The sequence below is a fragment of the Lotus japonicus genome, chromosome 3 (assembly GCF_012489685.1).
Source record: "Lotus japonicus ecotype B-129 chromosome 3, LjGifu_v1.2".
NCBI classification, from domain to species: Eukaryota; Viridiplantae; Streptophyta; class Magnoliopsida; order Fabales; family Fabaceae; genus Lotus; species Lotus japonicus.
Genome location: NC_080043.1, coordinates 35,494,882 through 35,516,023, shown reverse-complemented (window position 1 = coordinate 35,516,023; position 21,142 = coordinate 35,494,882). Strand labels below are relative to the sequence as shown.

The 21,142-nt window shown below is 40.8% G+C and overlaps 1 protein-coding gene across 1 annotated transcript; it reads right to left on the bottom strand.

Annotated features, from left to right (window-relative positions):
• Nucleotides 1-1,022: 1,022 nt before the first annotated feature.
• Nucleotides 1,023-5,857, bottom strand: LOC130749757 (serine carboxypeptidase-like 11). The gene is made up of 14 exons (XM_057603131.1): nucleotides 5,389-5,857; nucleotides 5,151-5,302; nucleotides 4,529-4,605; nucleotides 4,147-4,266; nucleotides 3,914-4,016; nucleotides 3,711-3,748; nucleotides 3,174-3,272; nucleotides 2,891-2,977; nucleotides 2,645-2,782; nucleotides 2,485-2,556; nucleotides 2,191-2,306; nucleotides 1,931-2,044; nucleotides 1,518-1,563; nucleotides 1,023-1,421 (listed from the first exon to the last, which is right to left on the bottom strand). The coding sequence occupies exons 1-14, from the start codon at nucleotides 5,517-5,519 to the stop codon at nucleotides 1,338-1,340; spliced, it is 1,377 nt and encodes a 458-aa protein (XP_057459114.1). The 5' UTR covers nucleotides 5,520-5,857; the 3' UTR covers nucleotides 1,023-1,337.
• Between the last annotated feature and the right edge of the window lie 15,285 nt (nucleotides 5,858-21,142).

Here is a 21,142-nt window from a genome sequence, read left to right as displayed (position 1 = left end):
ATTCTGGCACTTAACATGATCCACCAAGGTTATCCTTTATTTAACATGAACATGTACTACATAACATGCTGGTATGCGTTGAAAAGAGCCAGACATTTCTTCTTCTTAGCTAGATCCCCAAAAGCTAGAAAATTGAGGGCCATTTTCAAGATCTTTTGGTATAGGAGATTCATTTATGAACCTGAATTTTTTCACAGTTCCATTCACTTGTTCCCATCCTCTAGCAACACCAACAAAATGCTAGAGCTAGGGAGCTGGAGAGAGATGTGCTGGAGAGGATCCAGATCCCACTTGATATGTGCCATGCAAGTGAATTTGTTAACCTTAAGCAACCAGTGTTAACGATGAGACCAATTCACAGACAATACACTTTAGACTTTTAATAAATCTTCTTCTTGAAGTTACTTGAAAAAAATTATGACCAAAACTGAAAAATTGGTCCAATTTAAACAACTATCTTTGTGTGTACTATAAGAGTATGTTAGGAAACCATTTTTTTACAATGTGAAGGCACATTCACACGAGTTCAAGAGTTATGAGAGAAAAAGAAAAGGAATTTTGAGTATTTCGTTAGCTTTAAAATCCTTTTAGAGCAACTCAACCTATATTCAAACCAGACTTGTTAATAGCGCGCTATAGCGGCGCAATAGCCTATAGCGTAGCGCCCTAGGGGTTCACCACTACTGCACTATTCACCGCTTTTTACGCTATTTGCCGCTATAGCGCCGCAATAGCTATCTGCCGCTATAGCGCCGCAATAACGCTCGAAATAGCGCTTTTTGGGCTTTCCGCTACATTACGCTATCCGCCATTAACAATCCTAATTCAAACACACATTAGATTGCAATCATTATACGACTCAGGTGTGATGAATGTCAAATGTCTTTCCAAATAGTGCGGCTCCTAATGAGAGACTTTTGACCTAGGAATTCAAATAACTACTTTTAACCACTGTGATTGACACTCATTGGCCGTTGGGTCAAATTTAAACAACTATTCATTGTACTAAATTGAATCGAAAATTAAAATCAAACCAATTCAATGATAAAATAAGAATATTATAAGGTCTGAGTAGGATGGCTTTACTCTTACAAACCGAGCTAATCCACAAACACTCCACTATAACAGAGATGTTTATTTGCAACTACATTACTCTCTCAGTATACTGCATTTTTAAACATTGACTGCCATGTTTCTTCCATTTGTTTGGTTTCAAGTTGAATCCAACTTAATCCCAATGGAGGTCCAAAGTTCCTTTCACGTTTTGCGTGTTACAAGACCTTGACACGCATTTTCAAATTTCAATGCACCGAATGTGGTTTTCAACTGAAAACCAATTACAAAGGCATATTAGATAACCACCTAGTGAACATGGAAAAACCTTCATCAGGCTTGTACTCAGGAGCAGTATGTCCTGCACCCTGCAATTAATTGAATAAAATTGATTTTATACAAATTATGAATTTTTTCTTAAAAAACAAAAGAGCACTTGTGCTTTAAAAGTTAAATATTATTACCTTCACAGTTGCAAATGTCATTCGATTCGAGTAAGACCTCGTGTATCTGTATGAACGAGAAATTATTCATAAGGATACATATACATTTGGTATCCTAGATTGTGTACAAACCAGCAGGGTATCAATTTTTGTAACTGCACTACTCATGTATATTTTTTAATTAACATAACAAGATCTCATTGGAGGGACAAGAAATAAGTGAGACACCATTCGGGAACAAAATATCTTCATCCAGGATTAAAGATTTGGATTTCTTCATGGTAAATGGAAAGTAAGAATAAGTTGTATCTCCTTTTCTAGTAATTTCCCCCCATACAATGCTCATGAACTCATGAGTCTGATGCAGACTCAGCTATCTGGTTTCACTGAACTGAAAAATATCATATCAAGAAAGACTAAAGTTTCAAGAATACCCTGCAACTTGGCCATTAACAAGCCACGACCTCCAATCGTCCACAATGGAGTAGTTTAGAGCCCTTATCCACGCTTGAGTAGACATGAAAGGAACTTTTGCATCATGATCCCCACTGTCAAGGACGCAACAATTGCCATATGAAATTAGCTAGTGGACTTAACAGCCCCAAACCAAGAAAGCTAAAAGAAAAACACTACACATGTGGAAACTACACCAATTGTCTAAGAAATAAAATCTTTAGAATGAGAAAATCTTCACCTGTATATCAAGGAACGGTAACCTTTAGCACTGAGATTTACATGAAACTCAAAGCTACCAGAGATATCATTCTTAAAATCAGTAGTGTAACAACGGGTCCATTTCCCTATAGTTCCCTGCAGTAAACTGAGTTATGTACACTAATATGATATCCACTAGGCTTCTATGGTCTATGTTTAACTCAAATTTAAAATAGAACTACTTTTAATTGAACATAGACTTATGTATTTGTTGCCAATTATGAGGCAGCACTACCCATCCACTAGATAATGTCATAGGTTTATTATATCAAACCTCTCGAATATGCAACGCCTTGCGAACACTCTCATCATTAGCCCATTTAGTGGCGAGGAAAAAACTATAGGTCTACAAAAAATGAGAGTGAAGACATCAAATTTGAAACACATAATGGAAAAAAATATGCGTGAATCTATACAAGTTATGCAAAATTTACTTGGCAGCTTAATTCTGGCCGTGTAAGACGAGAACTAAGAGAGGCCTCCAAGTCCAAACTCTGCGTCAGAGATCTCCGACGTGAATCATCTTCACATTTTCTATCCAGAATATCAAACATATTAATTCCTGAAAGACACTGAAGATAAGAAATAACTGTTTACCAGTATGGCGAACAAGCTCAACTGAGCTGAATAAAATGAGCAGAGGTGATCAGCATAAAAAAGATTGGATCGTGATTACTTACCTCATCAAAGTACTTGACATCTCTTAAACACATTTCGTTTTTGGAATCTATAAATACATAATCCCCTTTACAGTTTTTCTGCATTGACTGTCCATGGATGGTAGACAATTGAAAATCATCAGCACTCCTTTTAAAGTGATTTTTAAAAATGAAGTATAAATAAATTGGTGGATATAACTCTATTGAAATTCAAGTACAAACACATCAGAAGTTTGTACCTAAATTATAAGGAAATACAACATAAGTAGCTTTACTAAACATGAAAGGAAAATAATACAATTACCTCATAGAGTTCATCAGAAATAAGCCCCATTCCATGAGCAAATGGGATTTGATAATTTCTTTCTCTATGTGTTGTCAAAGGGTTCCCAAGCAAATATCCCTGAGAATATTAAGAGCTTAATCAAGCGCTTATGACCATAAATGCTTATTCATAACCTAATTTGAGAAACTTGTTTAAATAAGATGAAAATATGTTACATGTAAGTATAAGCTCTTATTCATAAGCTAAGATGAACAATATATGAAAATAAGCTCGAAACAGCATATAGATAAGTCAGAAGCTATTTACATAAGTTCTCTCAAACACTTGCATACGTGCTTATGCTATAAGATAAGGTCTTCGAAACGGGGCCTAAGACAACTTAGGTTTCATATATAGTCCACATAATAAGAGCTATTGTTAACACTACCATTCAAAAAGGCGAAAAACTTGCTTATGTATTTGAAAGTTTTGAAAATAGTATTTGGGGTATCAAAACCCACTTTCTAGATATGTTTTGTCAGTAGTAAAGCATAGACAGATAAAATGACGGGAAACCTGGAGATTTATCCATGGTTGGAGACCTTTTTCATTTCCTGTTAATCAATGAAATTGAAAAGTAACTGTCAGCTTTATCATAATTAAGCGCATGATTCCCTTTTTACATGTGAGTCATTATGGACTCATTGTCATTATAGGTTACAAAGAAATTACCTATTACATGATTCATCTTAAAAATTGAACCATTTTAGAATTCTTACCATTTGAAATTTCTTGAACAATAGCAGGGGCAGGAATGCCAGAGTATGAATCGCCCCCCATGTAAAATTCATTTGAAAAAAATTCCGGGTGATCAGTCAGCCACTACAAAGATTAAGAGATAATTATTTCAGCTTGATAACAGAATGATCAAAATTACAAGAGTTTTTCTGAGCCACAGTTAGAAGATTGATTCTCTCAAAGAAAACCATGAACAAAAGCGTATTGACTGTACCTTCCTGAGAAATTGATGGGCATGGTGAACTAATTTCCAGTCGCTTCGTTGTGTAGTGACATTTTTTGCGTATGAGAAGCCAGTTCCAAGTGGCAAATCAACAAAAATGATGCTACATACCTGACCACAAAAACATTAACATCAAAAGCCCTAAATCACCCTTCAATAACCAAACAATGAAAAAGAATCACAAACATTGAACGAGTATTACTATTTATACAGCTATGTCTACAGTTGACACAAATTACACACAATATAACCACATCATTATTAGCAGTAGATAAACTTCAAAAAAAAGTTATTAGCAGTAGTTTCATCACAAATTTTGGGTTCACTTCAATTAATGAAATCAATGATAAATTATTGAGGATGCATTATATACCTTTGTCCAGGACTGTGACCTCAAGACCAAATTAGGCACGCTCCCATCGTACTCCTTGCTTTCAAATTTAAGTGGACCTATTACACCCAATTATTGAGTGGATCACTTTTTGTAGGATTAATTCTAATGAAAACCTAAACCAAGCACAATGAAATAGTGAAAGCACAACATTGGGGTCCATATTTTGGTACAAAATGATTCTGCATGATGCAAAACCTGTATCAACAGGCTGTAGTATGATTGTAATCGGATTTGAAAAAATATATATTATAATGAGTCATCTTGTTATTCACTTGTAAAGACCCAGTTAGGAGAGTGAGCAAGGCATGAGAATAACAAAAAATTCAATGAATTAGGCTTTGGTCCTACATTTGGCACCAAAGCTCTTATTCCATTTGACTCAGGTAGAAAATTAAGATTAGACAAGCGAGTGAGATATTGCTTATGTAAGAAACAGCCTTCAGCTAATTTGTAGCCTAAGTGCGCAAATTCAGCAGCAGTGGGAAAAGTATATATTTGTGCCTAATCCTGTTTTTCTATCAATGTGATACACAAATTCAGACCTGTATTAATGACAAGGCAACAAAAATTGATGAAAACAAAGTTGCATTTTTATAAATACCTATCTGAAAGGCAAGGCCTGAAAAGGAAGAACAACCAGGACCACCAGTTAGCCAAAGCATAAGAGGGTCTTTTTGAGGGTTGTTCTCTGACTTAATGAAGTAGTAGAACACTTGCATGTCATCATCATCACTTTCTCCCAATCCCACATACCTGTCAAATACACATCACATAAATGAATTATGAATTCATAAAAAATAAAACATATATATAGAAATTAATGGAAAATGGGACTTGACCCTGTTTCTAGATGAAAGGGAAGAGGCCCTTGAAAACCAGGAAGCATTTCTACTTTGGTTTGAAGCTGAGATGACATGTGAAACTGCAAGCATAGTGCAAAGGCAAGCAGGATCTGACACTTTGAAAACATGTTTCTCTTATGTTTGAAGATTTGCTGGGTTTATGATATGAGTATGTTAACGATTGATTGAGCTGAGTTGACCTCTAATACAGTAGTATATTATATTCTATTTGATTCATCCAAACACGTCGTTTACATTAAAAATCTGAAAACACCATGTGAAATCTGAAAACAATAAAAAAGCCCTGAAATTTTGAGCAAGTGTTCTTCTGCAGTTCAGTCTCCATATCCACGCTTCTCTTCAATCATTCTTCCGCATTTGTCTCTAGGGAAAAATATGTGAAACTTATCCTTTTAATTTATGTTCTGGGTAGAGAACATCTACCAGTATGTGAAGGACATTACTTAAAGAGTTTATTATTTTGAACAAAATGATCAATATTTTAACAAATCATAAATAATATATCAATATAGGAGCCGTGTCATGCTGAAAATCCGCCACTGAAGACACATGACAGCAACAAGAGTCAGGAGATGAGAAGCACCATTTTCTTTGATGCAAGCTGTGATGATGGTCCAGCCAGCTAGAGCTGTCAAAATGGGCCAGCCCGGCCCATATGGGCTGACCCGTAACGGGTTGGGTTGGCCACGGGTTGGGTTATGCCAACCCGGATTTAAATGAGCCAGAAAATTATGGACCCAACCCGACTCGCTATGAACTCGCGGGTTGACGGGCTAGATCGCGAGTTGGATGAAATAAATAAATAAAATGCAAAAATTGGATTAAAAAATCTTAAAAATGTTTAAAAAAAATTATTATAAAAAGTTACTTATAAAAGTTCATCAATCTAAGATTATAAGTAAACAATATAACATCATTCACTTTATACATATCTAAATTTAAGTTCAAACTTCAAATCTAACATAGTTTTACAATAGTAATTAGTAACGATATTAACTCAACCGGTCCAAATCTACCATAGTTCAACATATTTTAATAATAATACTAACAAATAAGGTTTTTAAACAAATATGTCAATGTGCTCACTCTCCAGAACAATTTAAAACTAAAAATAAATAATTACTCTGACCCGCGGGTTGGCTCGCTTGACTCGCGGGTCGGCTCGTTTAACCCGCGGGTTAAATGGGTTGGGTTGCACTGACCCATATTCTATCCGAGTTGAAATTTAGTCAACCCAACCCGGCTCATTTAACCAACCCGTTGGGCTTGCTCGCGGGTTGCAACCCATATTGACAGCTCTACAGCCAGCCGTTCCCAATATCCGTTGCTTATGTTTTTTTTTGTTGAGGGATGAATAAGGTTTTGGTCCCTATAAAACTAGTTTGGGCTAATTTTAGTTCCTCATCATACTAAAGTCTGAAAAGCATCCTCCAATTTTAGAAAATATCTTACTTTTAATCCTTGTCAAGTGAGCTTCAGCAACTCTACTAAGAGCATCTTCAATGCAAGGTTCTGAGTTCTTATTTCTGAGCTAAGAACTAAGAACTGAGTTCTTTACCATTGGAGGGGACTGACGTGGAGTTCTTAGTTCTTAAAAATAAGAACTAGTTCTTTTTTTTTTCGAAAGAAGAAGTTCATATTATTGAAAGAAAAGACTTGAGACCAGCCCTCTCAAGTAGGCAACAAAAGCAATAATCAAGCCAAATTCAAAAAACAGAGTGTTAACAACACAGCTAGAACGAAAACACAAGAAAACAGCATGGAAGGGTTCCTTTCAGACGAGTCTCAAGGTTTGGTAAAGCCAAAGAAAACTCTAAGGGGTAGTAAGCACTCAACACCAGATTTGGCCAAGTGGTCTGCAATAGGATTTGCTTCTCTTTAAATGTAACACCCCGATTTCGGTGGCGTCACTTTAGTAACCAACAATAAACTTAATGCGGAAAAACGTGAATAATTTTTTTTTGATAATAACTAAGACAAGACTGAATTAAATAAAACCCAAATGCGAAAAGTAACAAAACAAATATACAATATATAAACAGCCCACGCTGTAAGTAGCAACCTCGTCACGAGTAAACCTCCAGTGACGGGTAATAGAAGAGTAGCGCCCGTAGGCAATATGTACAAACCGAATGAAAGGGTGAAGTGTCCGCAACACCATCCCTCAAAACTGAGAATAAGTTGACCCAATGGTCTGAAAATAAGACCTCCTAAGTCCAACCAACTCTCTGTGATTCCCGTAAGGAAACCACACAAAAAGCTATAGGCGGAACTACCCTGTCCCCTATGTAACAAATGACGCTCAGAGCTACGACTCTACTCCTACACTAATCCTAACTCGAGGATCTCACACCAGCACTAAACCTACGTGCTAGTATGATCGTCGTCTGAATCAGAATCCAGAACGACCAAGTCTACCAACCCTATCCGTCCTCCCCTCGCAACCGCAGTACGCTCCGATGCTGGACTCACGGGCTTAGGGCCCGAACCCTGATCATCAATGATCGCAACGGTGGGTGCACTAGACCCTGCCGAAGGCACTCCCACTGGAATCTCCTCTGAGGGATCCTCGTCCTCTGAAGATGACGGTGGCGGCGGTGCTCCTCCGAATCCTGGTCCACAGTGAACGCCCGGTGGCAAGTTGAAGCTGATAGAACATCTCCTCAACACTCCAGACCTCAAGAGTCCTCCACTATCTACATGGTCCTCCATGATACGCCCCGAATACGTTGCTCGGTGGCTCGCGGGGTCAACCACCCACGACCCGGGGTCGTCCTGATCGATCATCTCATATCTGATCCCCCCCGAAGGGTGGACCATTGTGAACCAATCCGCAATGGACATCTGACAAAAGGCGTTGTCCGCCAAAACACACACAGAAGACGCGAGGGTCAACTCCAAAGAACTAAGTAGATAATAAACCCAATAGGTACAGATAATAGATAGCCTCTTAGGCTTATAGCTAGAGATATCATTCCTAGGGTTGCATGTTCCACAATAACATAAACGCAATAATAACAGATAGCATGTTCCAAATAGGATTAACAAATATCAATCACATTCGACAACTAAATTAGTATGCATGTTGCATGATATGTATGCAGGTTAACCCAGTAACCAATATGCAATCCGGAACGGATGGACATCAACGGATCAGCCCTAGCACCAGCCACGGTGGGACCATTTCGGCCCGCGTGCCTCTTACTCCAACAACAGCGGTAGTCAGATCAGCCGTAACCCGTAGGTCTGCCATTTCGGTCTGCTACAAGAGTCGTCTACAAACGCTCTTACACGGCATTCCGGGTCTTATGACCATTTTGGAAACCGACGACATTTGGAATTCTCCGAGGTCCGGTATCACGCCGTGTATAAACCTCCTATGTATGCATGAATGCAATGTGATTAACCAAACAACGTCTCCGATCTCACTCGACACGTCGCCACGTGTTCTAGGTAAATTAATGTCTCTAAAAGCTTACCCTAAGGTAAAAGTCGATTCTGCGACAAAAGACAACACTTCACAACAACACATAACTCATGATGATCTACAAATCATCCGACTCATCTCAATCCGATGGTCACACTGCTCGACGAGCACAGAGTATCACACTCTCGGAAACTAACGGTTTCCAGGACTTATCCCCAGGATAGCCCCACAACATAGCTGCTCCAACAGCACAACAACGAACGCTGCTCCAATAGCACAACAACAACAGCTGCTCCAACAGCACAAGAACATCAACATACTCAACACTTGGATCCGACGACACTTCTCGTTTTTCCGAAACTAAGATTTGCATCCGAAGCTTCCTTTCGAGTTTATTATCCTTATTTGAAGATTTAGAGGTTGTTTAATGTCTTATGAGTTTTCTTTTCAAAATAATATCCTTTTTAGTCTTATCGCAATTCCTATAAGTTCTCGGGATCTCCTAATCCCCAAATGACTCCAGAGAATGTCTCGATCCATACACATCATTACAAGGTCCGAATCTCATTCGTCCTATCAAACTTTCTCAAAACTCTCAAAATAAAATCGGCATGACCTGCCCGCTATCCTCACCATTCAGAATCTCAGATCTCATTGCATAAGTATAAATAACTCAGCACAACCAATCAACATGTCATATATCAACATATTAAGCAATAACCACATAGCACTTAGCATATAAGGCATGCACCACACATCCTAAACTACCCAAATAGCACTTAGCATGTAATTCACTCATGAAAAACATTCAGTAGATGCATCATCTACATTGTCAGCCGAAGCCTCAGAAAACATTTTCCAATCACACACAATCCAGTGCATAAACAGTAAACAATGTCGAAAGCATCGACCCTAAGTATTAACTAGAGATTCAGTGAGAAGCCCTCACCTGTAGGTTCTCCAGAATGATCGTCAAACGCTTCCTCACACTCAAAGCGTTGTTCCTCAGGGAAATCCTCAAAAGCACCTTTACAATAAAACCACAGAATACTATCAGAATCTATCGGAAACTAAGCTATCGATGCTCACTAAGGTTACCTGAAGTAGTACATACTCCGAGGTATGATGAACTAGCGCGAAAGGACAAGTTTTCGGAAAAGGAAATTTCCTCCTCTCCCCCTTAATAGGTTCGGCCACTTTAGGTAATTAGGGGACTCGATTTTTCTTCGATCAAACTTGGTTCCTATGCTTTCATTAGCCGTAACTAAGGGTATTCTGAACTCGGAAAAATTATCGGATCAAAAACTGTCGCAGGGGTATTTTGGTCATGATTTTAACTTAGGATTTTCAAAACTGAAATCCCAAAAATCAAATTTGACAGGGACGTCACCAACGACGTTTATGACAACTAATCCTACTAGCACTAAGCTAAGGCGATAGTTTTCAGCCTAAAGGTTGAAGCTTTACTTCAAAAACTCCAAAAATGGGTATTTTAGGCTAAAATTGATTCCGGCGGAATTCCGGCGACATAACGGAAAATCTAACCCGGCAGAAGTGATCTTGGGCACATAAGGAAGAGTTTTAGAATCAGAAATGAAATATTCAGGATAGTTTTGCAAAAACCTCAAAACTATCAGCTCAGAAAAGTCTACAGAAAAGCTATGGAAAAAGCGATCAGAGGTAAGGATTAGCGACTATACCTCGAAACCTTGAAGCAGCAACTAACGGATCAACGATCAAGCAAGTAATGAAGAAAACTCTTCTTCCTTCTTCCTTGTTGAAGCTCGCGGCCTTGGAGAGAAAAATGGAGGAGTTTTGTGTTTTTTTCTCACTTGCTTGCTATATATAGAAGATGGAAATTCGCGGGAAAATGAAAGTTTTGCGAATCTGATTTTTCCGGCGTCATTCTCCGTGAATTCTAAGATATGTTTTGGCAAAAGGATTCCAAAACCAAAAAGATGTCTCCTTGTATTTTTGGCAACTAATGCATAGTCGGTGTAAAACTATTTTACCCGATAAGTTGCTTTTTGCATCGAATGTCGGAATGGAAAACTTCCTTCTGAAGAAAGATTGAAATCATCAAGAGAAATGGGTGTACGCGTGTGGAATATTCATTTGAAGCTCTGAATAGAAAAAGTCTTCATTGTCGAGAAATTCTAGGGTTTTGAAATACCCGGGTTTCGGTTTCGGCAAACTTCCGATGATTGGAATCGGACGTTCGTAGATCCTAGAGTTTCGCCTCGAAACGATTGTGATATATGGAAAAAGAGAAGTTCTAACATTTCTCTGAAGATTTTTGGAATTAACTTCCATCGTGCCTAAAAGTGAAAATTAGCTATATACTAGGGTTTCTGACCTAGGTTAAGCGTATAACGATCGTGCTATAACTTTTATCGATCATAATGCAATCCTTGAACTTTTCCTGAACTTTCTCCTTCATAAATATATTTCATTTAATAAACTTTTGTTCAGGTTTCCCTTCACATTACATCAACCCTAATCGTGAGTAAGAGATTTATTCACTTAGCATAAGCTTAAAAACTTGGGCCTTACATTACTACCCGCCAAAAAGAAAGTTTCGACCTCGAAACTTAAGGGTTAGCAAAAAGTTCTGGATACTGTTCTTGAATCTTCTCCTTCAGCTCCCATGTCGCATCACCGGTGTCTTTGTTCCATATGACCTTCACTAACTCGATCTCTTTTCCTCTCAACTGTTTTGTCCTGGTGTCACCAATGCTAATTGGCGGTGTCTCGAAAGACAGATCATCCTTCAACTCGATGTCATCCAGCTCGATAACATGTGTCGGATCCGCAATATATTTCCTCAGTTGTGACACGTGGAATACATCATGAATGTTTGATAGAAATGTAGGTAGTGCAATTTGATATGCGACTGGTCCAATTCGACGAGTGATCTGATACGGTCCAATGAACTTGGGCGTAAGCTTCTTTGACTTGATTGCTCGACCAACTCCCATCGTCTGAGTAACTCTCAGAAATACATGATCTCCTTCTTCGAATTCCAGAGTTCTGCGCCTTTGATCGGCATAACTCTTCTGTCTACTCTGAGAAGTCTTCATCTTCTCTCTGATCTGCTTGATCTTCTCAGTTGTTTGTTGCAGAAGTTCCGGTCCTACCAACAGATTTTCTCCGTTTTGGTACCAACACAAAGGTGTTCTACACTTGCGGCCATACAAAGCCTCATACGGTGCCATACCTATGCTCGTATGAAAACTGTTGTTGTATGTGAACTCAATCAACGGTAACAAGGTATCCCAACTGCCCTTGTTGTCTAATACGCAAGCGCGTAGCAAATCCTCCAACGACTGGATTGTCCTCTCAGTCTGTCCATCAGTCTGCGGATGATAAGCAGAACTTAGTCTCAGCCTCGTTCCCAAAGCTTCCTGAAGAGCTCCCAAAAAATGTGATGTAAACTTCGGGTCTCGATCGGATACAATACTTGTCGGCACTCCGTGAAGTCGTACAATCTCGGATATGTAAATCTCTGACAGTTTCTCCACGTTGTACGTAGTCCTCACAGGTACGAAATGAGCCGACTTTGTCAGTCGATCCACGATTACCCAAATAGAATCGTATCCCTTCTGAGTTCTTGGCAAAGCCACGACGAAATCCATCGATATGCTATCCCATTTCCATTCTGGCACATCCAAGCTTTGTAGCATACCTGAAGACTTCTGATGCTCTATCTTTGCCTTCTGACATGTCAAACATGCAGCTACATACTCAGCCACTTGTCTTTTCATTCCTGGCCACCAAAAATTCACCTTCAAGTCCTGGTACATCTTCTTCATTCCAGGATGAATGCTTAACTTGCTCTTGTGACCTTCATCCATAATCAATCTTCTCAAGTCAGGGTTGTTAGGCACACAAACCCTATCCTTGCACCGTAGGATGTTGTCACTTCCTACCTTGAATTCTGGGTCTTTACCTTGACTTACCAAATTCCTTTTCCCGAGCAGACACTCATCTTGTAATTGTTGGTCTCGGATTTCTTCCATCAATCCATTGGTAATCCTGATCATCCCGAACTTCAGCTCTCCTTCGGATAATCTCACATCCAAGCTCAAATCTTGAAATTGCTCCAGTAGTTGCAGCTCTTTAACCATCATCGACGAGATGTGCATCTTCCTGCTCAAGGCATCAGCAACTACGTTCGCCTTTCCAGGATGATATTGCAGAGTGAACTCGTAATCTTTGAGAAATTCCATCCACCGACGCTGTCTCATGTTCAGCTCCTTCTGCTCAAACAAGTACTTCAAGCTCTTATGATCACTGAATATGGTGAAATTGCATCCATATAAGTGATGTCTCCAAATCTTCAGCGCAAATACGATGGCAGCTAGCTCTAAGTCATGAGTTGGATAATTCTTCTCATGCACCTTCAGTTGTCTTGAAGCATAAGCAACCACCTTCCGATGTTGCATCAGCACACATCCCAAACCTTGATGCGAAGCATCACAGTATACCTCATAAGGTTCCTCTGGTTGCGGTAAGACGAGTACAGGTGACGTCGTCAACCGTTCCTTCATCGTCTGAAAGCTAGTTTCGCACGCTTCAGTCCATGCAAAAGGTTGGTCCTTCCTCGTGAGTTGAGTCAACGGTCCAACAATCTTCGCGAAATTCTCGATAAAGCGACGATAGTATCCCGCTAAACCGACAAAACTTCTGATCTCAGTCACTGTCTTTGGCCGTTCCCATGACAATACGGTCTCTACCTTTGCTGGGACCACAACTATTCCCTCCTTAGAGATCACATGGCCTAAGAATTTTACCTCTTCGAGCCAAAATTCGCACTTAGAAGGATTGGCATACAACTCCTTCTCCCTCAGCACTTGTAAAACTTGTCGCAAGTGCTCCTCATGGTCCTCAGCATTCTTTGAGTAGATCAGAATATCGTCGATAAACACCACGACGAATCGATCCAAGAATGTATGGAAAGTCATATTCATGTAAGCCATGAATATTGCCGGTGCATTTGTCACCCCAAATGGCATCACTAAGTACTCATAGTGTCCATAACGGGTTCTGAATGCCGTCTTCTGAATATCCTCGGTCTTGACTCTGATTTGATGATAACCCGACTTCAGGTCGATCTTCGAGAATATTGTAGCTCCTCGCAGTTGATCCATCAAATCATCAATCCTAGGTAACGGATACCTATTCTTGACGGTTACCTTGTTCAATTGTCGGTAGTCGACACATAATCTCGATTTCCCGTCCTTCTTCTTCACCAATAAGACTGGCGCTCCCCAAGGTGAAACGCTTGGTCGAATAAATCCCTTCAACAAAAGATCTTCTAGTTGGGACTTCAAATCCACTAGCTCCGCAGGTGCCATACGATATGGTGCAATCGAAATCGGCCCTGTTCCCGGCACGATGTCTATAGCAAACTCAATGTCGCGGACTGGCGGCAAACCAGGTACATCGCCAGGAAAAACATCCGTGAATTCTTTCACCACTGGAATACTGCCAACTTCTGGGTTCCCTTTGCTCTCCAAGCTTAGCAAAACAGAATACTCCTGAGATCCCTCGTTCAAAGCGACGCTGATGTGATTGGCAGATAGATACTCGGAAAGATCCGAATCAGGAAATACCGCTCTCTTTCGGTTGCAGTCCAAAAGACAATGATAGCGGGACAACCAATCCATTCCTAGGATAACATCTAGGTTCTTAAGAGTTAGGCATACTAGGTTAGCATGGTAGATCCTATTGTTATATGTTATTGGACAATACATACATGCTGAATTAGCAAGTAGAGTCTTGGCAGGAGTAGCAACTATCAGATCGAAGCTCAAAGCAGTAATAGGAAGTCTTAATCTGATCGCACAATCTCTAGAGATAAATGAATGCGTTGCACCGGAATCAAAAAGTACGGATAGGAGATTACCGTCAATCTCGCAGTCGCCTCTAATCAGTCCATCGACCCCCTCAGCATCTTCACCATCCATGGTGTAGACTCTCGCCTTTGCAGCAGGACGCTTCCCTCGAGCAGTGTTGACGGTTGGTTCCGCCTTTGGTAGCCTGCACTGTGCAGCAGTATGCCCCAATTTATTACAGTTGTAGCATTGGGGTCTCGTGTCGGGACAAGCACGAGCGTAATGCCCTGGCTTCCCACACCTGAAGCAAGTCAACTCCCTGTTCTGAGTCTGATCCCCAGAACCACCAGCAGCACCCACCATGGGTCTGTAAGATCCCGAAGCCGCTCCTCTACCAACAGGACGCTGATACGGCCTCCTATTTTGAAACCTTCCTCTGTTCTGAAAATTCTGAGAGCTCGACCTCATCGGCCCTCCAGTTCCAGCCCGGTTTAGCCTCCGGTTCTTCATCAGTTCCACTTCCGTGGCTTTCTCCACCAATGATTGGAATCGCATGATTCCCAGTGGCCTCACTGAGTCCTCAATATCCGGCCTCAGTCCATTAACGAAGCGCTTGCACATGTAGCGCTCGTTCACATGGTCATGGAAGAATTGGAAATGCTTCGCCAAGGATTCCAGCTTCGAAGCAAATTCCGGTACAGACATACCTCCCTGACGGAGGGTCAGAAATTGTGACTCCTGCTCATCCCGAGCACTTGTTGGAAAGTATTTCTCTAAGAATGCAGTTCGGAACGAGTTCCAGTTAATCTCTTCATGGTTGGCCTCCATGATTCCCCTGGTGCCCTTCCACCAGTACTCAGCATCTCCTAGCAGAAGATAAGTCGCCATGCCCACCTTGGCACCCTCAACTGTCTGCAGAACGCCGAAAATCTTCTCGATTTCCTGGATCCAGAGATCCGCTTTGTCTGGGTCAGTACCACTCGAGAACTTGGGTGGATCTTGCCTCCTGAAGTCATTGAGGCCTTTGTTTTGGTCGAGAGTTATCTCTCTCTGACGTTGATGCTGGGCACGTGCTTCCTCAGCAGCACGCCTCATAGCACTATCATTCGCCTGTGCGGTCACTGCTTGGGCCATAGTGGCCATCATCTCCGCTAGCTGATTAGAATTCACCATGTTCTGCTAAGGGAAACAAACAGTTAGTACTCATCATAAGATAGCATCTAGCATAACTATACAATATGATTAAGCAATAACTTCAATCAATTCTAAGCGAAAAATCGCTTGCAGACAATCAATTTTCACTCTTTGCAGAGTCACACAACCTAGCACGGAAGACCTATTCCCCAACAACTCCCGAAAGACTCGACCGTGCTCTGATACCACAATGTAACACCCCGATTTCGGTGGCGTCACTTTAGTAACCAACAATAAACTTAATGCGGAAAAACGTGAATAATTTTTTTTTTTTGATAATAACTAAGACAAGACTGAATTAAATAAAACTCAAATGCGAAAAGTAATAAAACTAATATACAATATATAAACAGCCCCCGCTGTAAGTAGCAACCTCGTCACGAGTAAACCTCCAGTGACGGGTAATAGAAGAGTAGCGCCCGTAGGCAATATGTACAAACCGAATGAAAGGGTGAAGTGTCCGCAACACCATCCCTCAAAACTGAGAATAAGTTGACCCCATGGTCTGAAAATAAGACCTCCTAAGTCCAACCAACTCTCTGTGATTCCCGTAAGGAAACCACACAAAAAGCTATAGGCGGAACTACCCTGTCCCCTACGTAACAAATGACGCTCAGAGCTACGACTCTACTCCTACACTAATCCTAACTCGAGGAGCTCACACCAGCACTAAACCTACGTGCTAGCATGATCGTCGTCTGAATCAGAATCCAGAACGACCAAGTCTACCAACCCTATCCGTCCTCCCCTCGCAACCGCAGTACGCTCCGATGCTGGACTCACGGGCTTAGGGCCCGAACCCTGATCATCAATGATCGCAACGGTGGGTGCACTAGACCCTGCCGAAGGCACTCCCACTGGAATCTCCTCTGAGGGATCCTCGTCCTCTGAAGATGACGGTGGCGGCGGTGCTCCTCCGAATCCTGGTCCACAGTGAACGCCCGGTGGCAAGTTGAAGCTGATAGAACATCTCCTCAACACTCCAGACCTCAAGAGTCCTCCACTATCTACATGGTCCTCCATGATACGCCCCGAATACGTTGCTCGGTGGCTTGCGGGGTCAACCACCCACGACCCGGGGTCGTCCTGATCGATCATCTCATATCTGATCCCCCCCGAAGGGTGGACCATTGTGAACCAATCCGCAATGGACATCTGACAAAAGGCGTTGTCCGCCAAAACACACACAGAAGACGCGAGGGTCAACTCCAAAGAACTAAGTAGATAATAAACCCAATAGGTACAGATAATAGATAGCCTCTTAGGCTTATAGCTAGAGATATCATTCCTAGGGTTGCATGTTCCACAATAACATAAACGCAATAATAACAGATAGCATGTTCCAAATAGGATTAACAAGTATCAATCACATTCGACAACTAAATTAGTATGCATGTTGCATGATATGTATGCAGGTTAACCCAGTAACCAATATGCAATCCGGAACGGATGGACATCAACGGATCAGCCCTAGCACCAGCCACGGTGGGACCATTTCGGCCCGCGTGCCTCTTACTCCAACAACAGCGGTAGTCAGATCAGCCGTAACCCGTAGGTCTGCCATTTCGGTCTGCTACAAGAGTCGTCTACAAACGCTCTTACACGGCATTCCGGGTCTTATGACCATTTTGGAAACCGACGACATTTGGAATTCTCCGAGGTCCGGTATCACGCCGTGTATAAACCTCCTATGTATGCATGAATGCAATGTGATTAACCAAACAACGTCTCCGACCTCACTCGACACGTCGCCACGTGTTCTAGGTAAATTAATGTCTCTAAAAGCTTACCCTAAGGTAAAAGTCGATTCTGCGACAAAAGACAACACTTCACAACAACACATAACTCATGATGATCTACAAATCATCCGAATCATCTCAATCCGATGGTCACACTGCTCGACGAGCACAGAGTATCACACTCTCGGAAACTAACGGTTTCCAGGACTTATCCCCAGGATAGCCCCACAACATAGCTGCTCCAACAGCACAACAACGAACGCTGCTCCAACAGCACAACAACAACAGCTGCTCCAACAGCACAAGAACATCAACATACTCAACACTTGGATCCGACGACACTTCTCGTTTTTCCGAAACTAAGATTTGCATCCGAAGCTTCCTTTCGAGTTTATTATCCTTATTTGAAGATTTAGAGGTTGTTTAATGTCTTATGAGTTTTCTTTTCAAAATAATATCCTTTTTAGTCTTATCGCAATTCCTATAAGTTCTCGGGATCTCCTAATCCCCAAATGACTCCAGAGAATGTCTCGATCCATACACATCATTACAAGGTCCGAATCTCATTCGTCCTATCAAACTTTCTCAAAACTCTCAAAATAAAATCGGCATGACCTGCCCGCTATCCTCACCATTCAGAATCTCAGATCTCATTGCATAAGTATAAATAACTCAGCACAACCAATCAACATGTCATATATCAACATATTAAGCAATAACCACATAGCACTTAGCATATAAGGCATGCACCACACATCATAAATTACCCAAATAGCACTTAGCATGTAATTCACTCATCAAAAACATTCAGTAGATGCATCATCTACATTGTCAGCCGAAGCCTCAGAAAACATTTTCCAATCACACACAATCCAGTGCATAAACAGTAAACAATGTCGAAAGCATCGACCCTAAGTATTAAATAGAGATTCAGTGAGAAGCCCTCACCTGTAGGTTCTCCAGAATGATCGTCAAACGCTTCCTCACACTCAAAGCGTTGTTCCTCAGGGAAATCCTCAAAAGCACCTTTACAATAAAACCACAGAATACTATCAGAATCTATCGGAAACTAAGCTATCGATGCTCACTAAGGTTACCCGAAGTAGTACATACTCCGAGGTATGATGAACTAGCGCGAAAGGACAAGTTTTCGGAAAAGGAAATTTCCTCCTCTCCCCCTTAATAGGTTCGGCCACTTTAGGTAATTAGGGGACTCGATTTTTCTTCGATCAAACTTGGTTCCTATGCTTTCATTAGCCGTAACTAAGGGTATTCTGAACTCGGAAAAATTATCGGATAAAAAACTGTCGCAGGGGTATTTTGGTCATGATTTTAACTTAGGATTTTCAAAACTGAAATCCCAAAAATCAAGACGTCACCAACGACGTTTATGACAACTAATCCTACTAGCACTAAGCTAAGGCGATAGTTTTCAGCCTAAAGGTTGAAGCTTTACTTCAAAAACTCCAAAAATGGGTATTTTAGGCTAAAATTGATTCCGGCTGAATTCCGGCGACATAACGGAAAATCTAACCCGGCAGAAGTGATCTTGGGCACATAAGGAAGAGGTTTAGAATCAGAAATGAAATATTCAGGATAGTTTTGCAAAAACCTCAAAACTATCAGCTCAGAAAAGTCTACAGAAAAGCTATGGAATAAGCGATCAGAGGTAAGGATTAGCGACTATACCTCGAAACCTTGAAGCAGCAACTAACGGATCAACGATCAAGCAAGTAATGAAGAAAACTCTTCTTCCTTCTTCCTTGTTGAAGCTCGCGGCCTTGGAGAGAAAAATGGAGGAGTTTTGTGTTTTTTTCTCACTTGCTTGCTATATATAGAAGATGGAAATTCGCGGGAAAATGAAAGTTTTGAAGGTGTGAAAAACGACTAGAAGGGGGGGTTGAATAGCGTTTTGAATATAAAAACTTTCCCCTTAAGATTTAAAGTAAATCTTTTCGGTTTCTCTAAGATAGATGGTGCAGCGGATAAGGATAGAGAGAAGAGAAAAGCACACAAGTATTTTATCCTGGTTCACTTTATAAATCCCTCAAGCTAATCCAGTCCACCCGTTAAGGTGATTTCTTCCTTCTTAGAATGAAGGCAATCCACTAATCAGATAATTGTTACAACTGCACTTGAAACCTACAAGTGACTAACAATACACTGACTTAGCTCACACTAAGATTCACTCTCTTAGTCTTCTCTAGGATCCGATCAACCTTGATCTCCTAAAGGAATCACCACTAAGATTCACTCTCTTAGTCTTCTTAAGGATACTGACCTACCCGGTCCCTTAAGGAAAATCAAACAACTGTTTGAGGTTGGTGTTTACAAAGGTTTGCTTCTAAATAAGCTGAGTGTAAACTAAATAAGAATAGATGAAGAAAGTAGAGGCTTGAATCTTTTCTTGTATTGCAGCTCTTGATCTCTCTCTCTTAGCTTTCTTCTTTTCTTCAGCCTTTTATAGTCCAAGGTGCAAAGGATATTTCTGTTGAGAGAATATGACCGTTGGAGGGCATTTCTGGAACTTCCAGAACCTGTTGTGGCTGAACCTTGGTAGGTAGGCTTTTCAGAATAGTACACTGCTCTTGTACTTCTTGATAGAGACATTTGCCTTTAACCAATGACTTCTGATCAGAGGAATACTTCGTGTTGGAACTTGTGAAGCTTGGTGATCAGAGTCAGAGGGATGCTTGGATCCTCTGACCTTCGTAACTTCTGCTTCTGGACCTTCAGAGCTTCTGGACCTTCAGAGCCTCTGGTCCCTCAGAGCTTCTGGTCTTCAGATCTTCTGATCTTCTGATCCTCTGATCTTCTGATCCTCTGATCCTCAGATCCTCTGATCTTCAGATCTTCTGATCTTCAGATCCTCTGATCCTCAGATCCTCTGATCTTCAGATCTTCTGATCTTCAGAACTTCTGACGAATATATCTTCTGGTGTCAGAATCAGAACATGTTTGTCAAAACACTCAAGACAAACATTAGAGTATCATAGTTGTTCATCCACAAATAAATACTTGTTATCATCAAAACATAGAGTTGTACCACATGACCAAATCTTGATCTTACAAGTTTCGCGAATCTAATTTTTCCGGCGTCATTCTCCGTGAATTCTAAGATATGTTTTGGCAAAAGAATTCCAAAACTAAAAAGATGTCTCCTTGTATTTTTGGCAACTAATGCATAGTCGGTGTAAAACTATTTTACCCGATAAGTTGCTTTTTGCATCGAATGTCGGAATGGAAAACTTCCTTCTGAAGAAAGATTGAAATCATCAAGAGAAATGGGTGTACGCGTGTGGAATATTAATTTGAAGCTCTGAATAGAAAAAAGTCTTCATTGTCGAGAAATTCTAGGGTTTTGAAATACCCGGGTTTCGGTTTCGGCAAACTTCCGATGATTGGAATCGGACGTTCGTAGATCCTAGAGTTTCGCCTCGAAACGATTGTGATATATGGAAAAAGAGAAGTTCTAACATTTCTCTGAAGATTTTTGGAATTAACTTCCATCGTGCCTAAAAGTGAAAATTAGC

Coding starts and splice junctions, on each gene's coding strand:
- LOC130749757 (XM_057603131.1), bottom strand. CDS start 5,519: ATGTTTTCAAAGTGTCAGATCCTGCTTGCCTTTGCACTATGCTTGCAG. Junction 4,267..4,528: donor GGTCACAGTCCTGGACAAAG/GTATATAATGCA, acceptor TTTTGTGGTCAG/GTATGTAGCATCATTTTTGT. Junction 3,273..3,710: donor AACCATGGATAAATCTCCAG/GTTTCCCGTCAT, acceptor TAATATTCTCAG/GGATATTTGCTTGGGAACCC.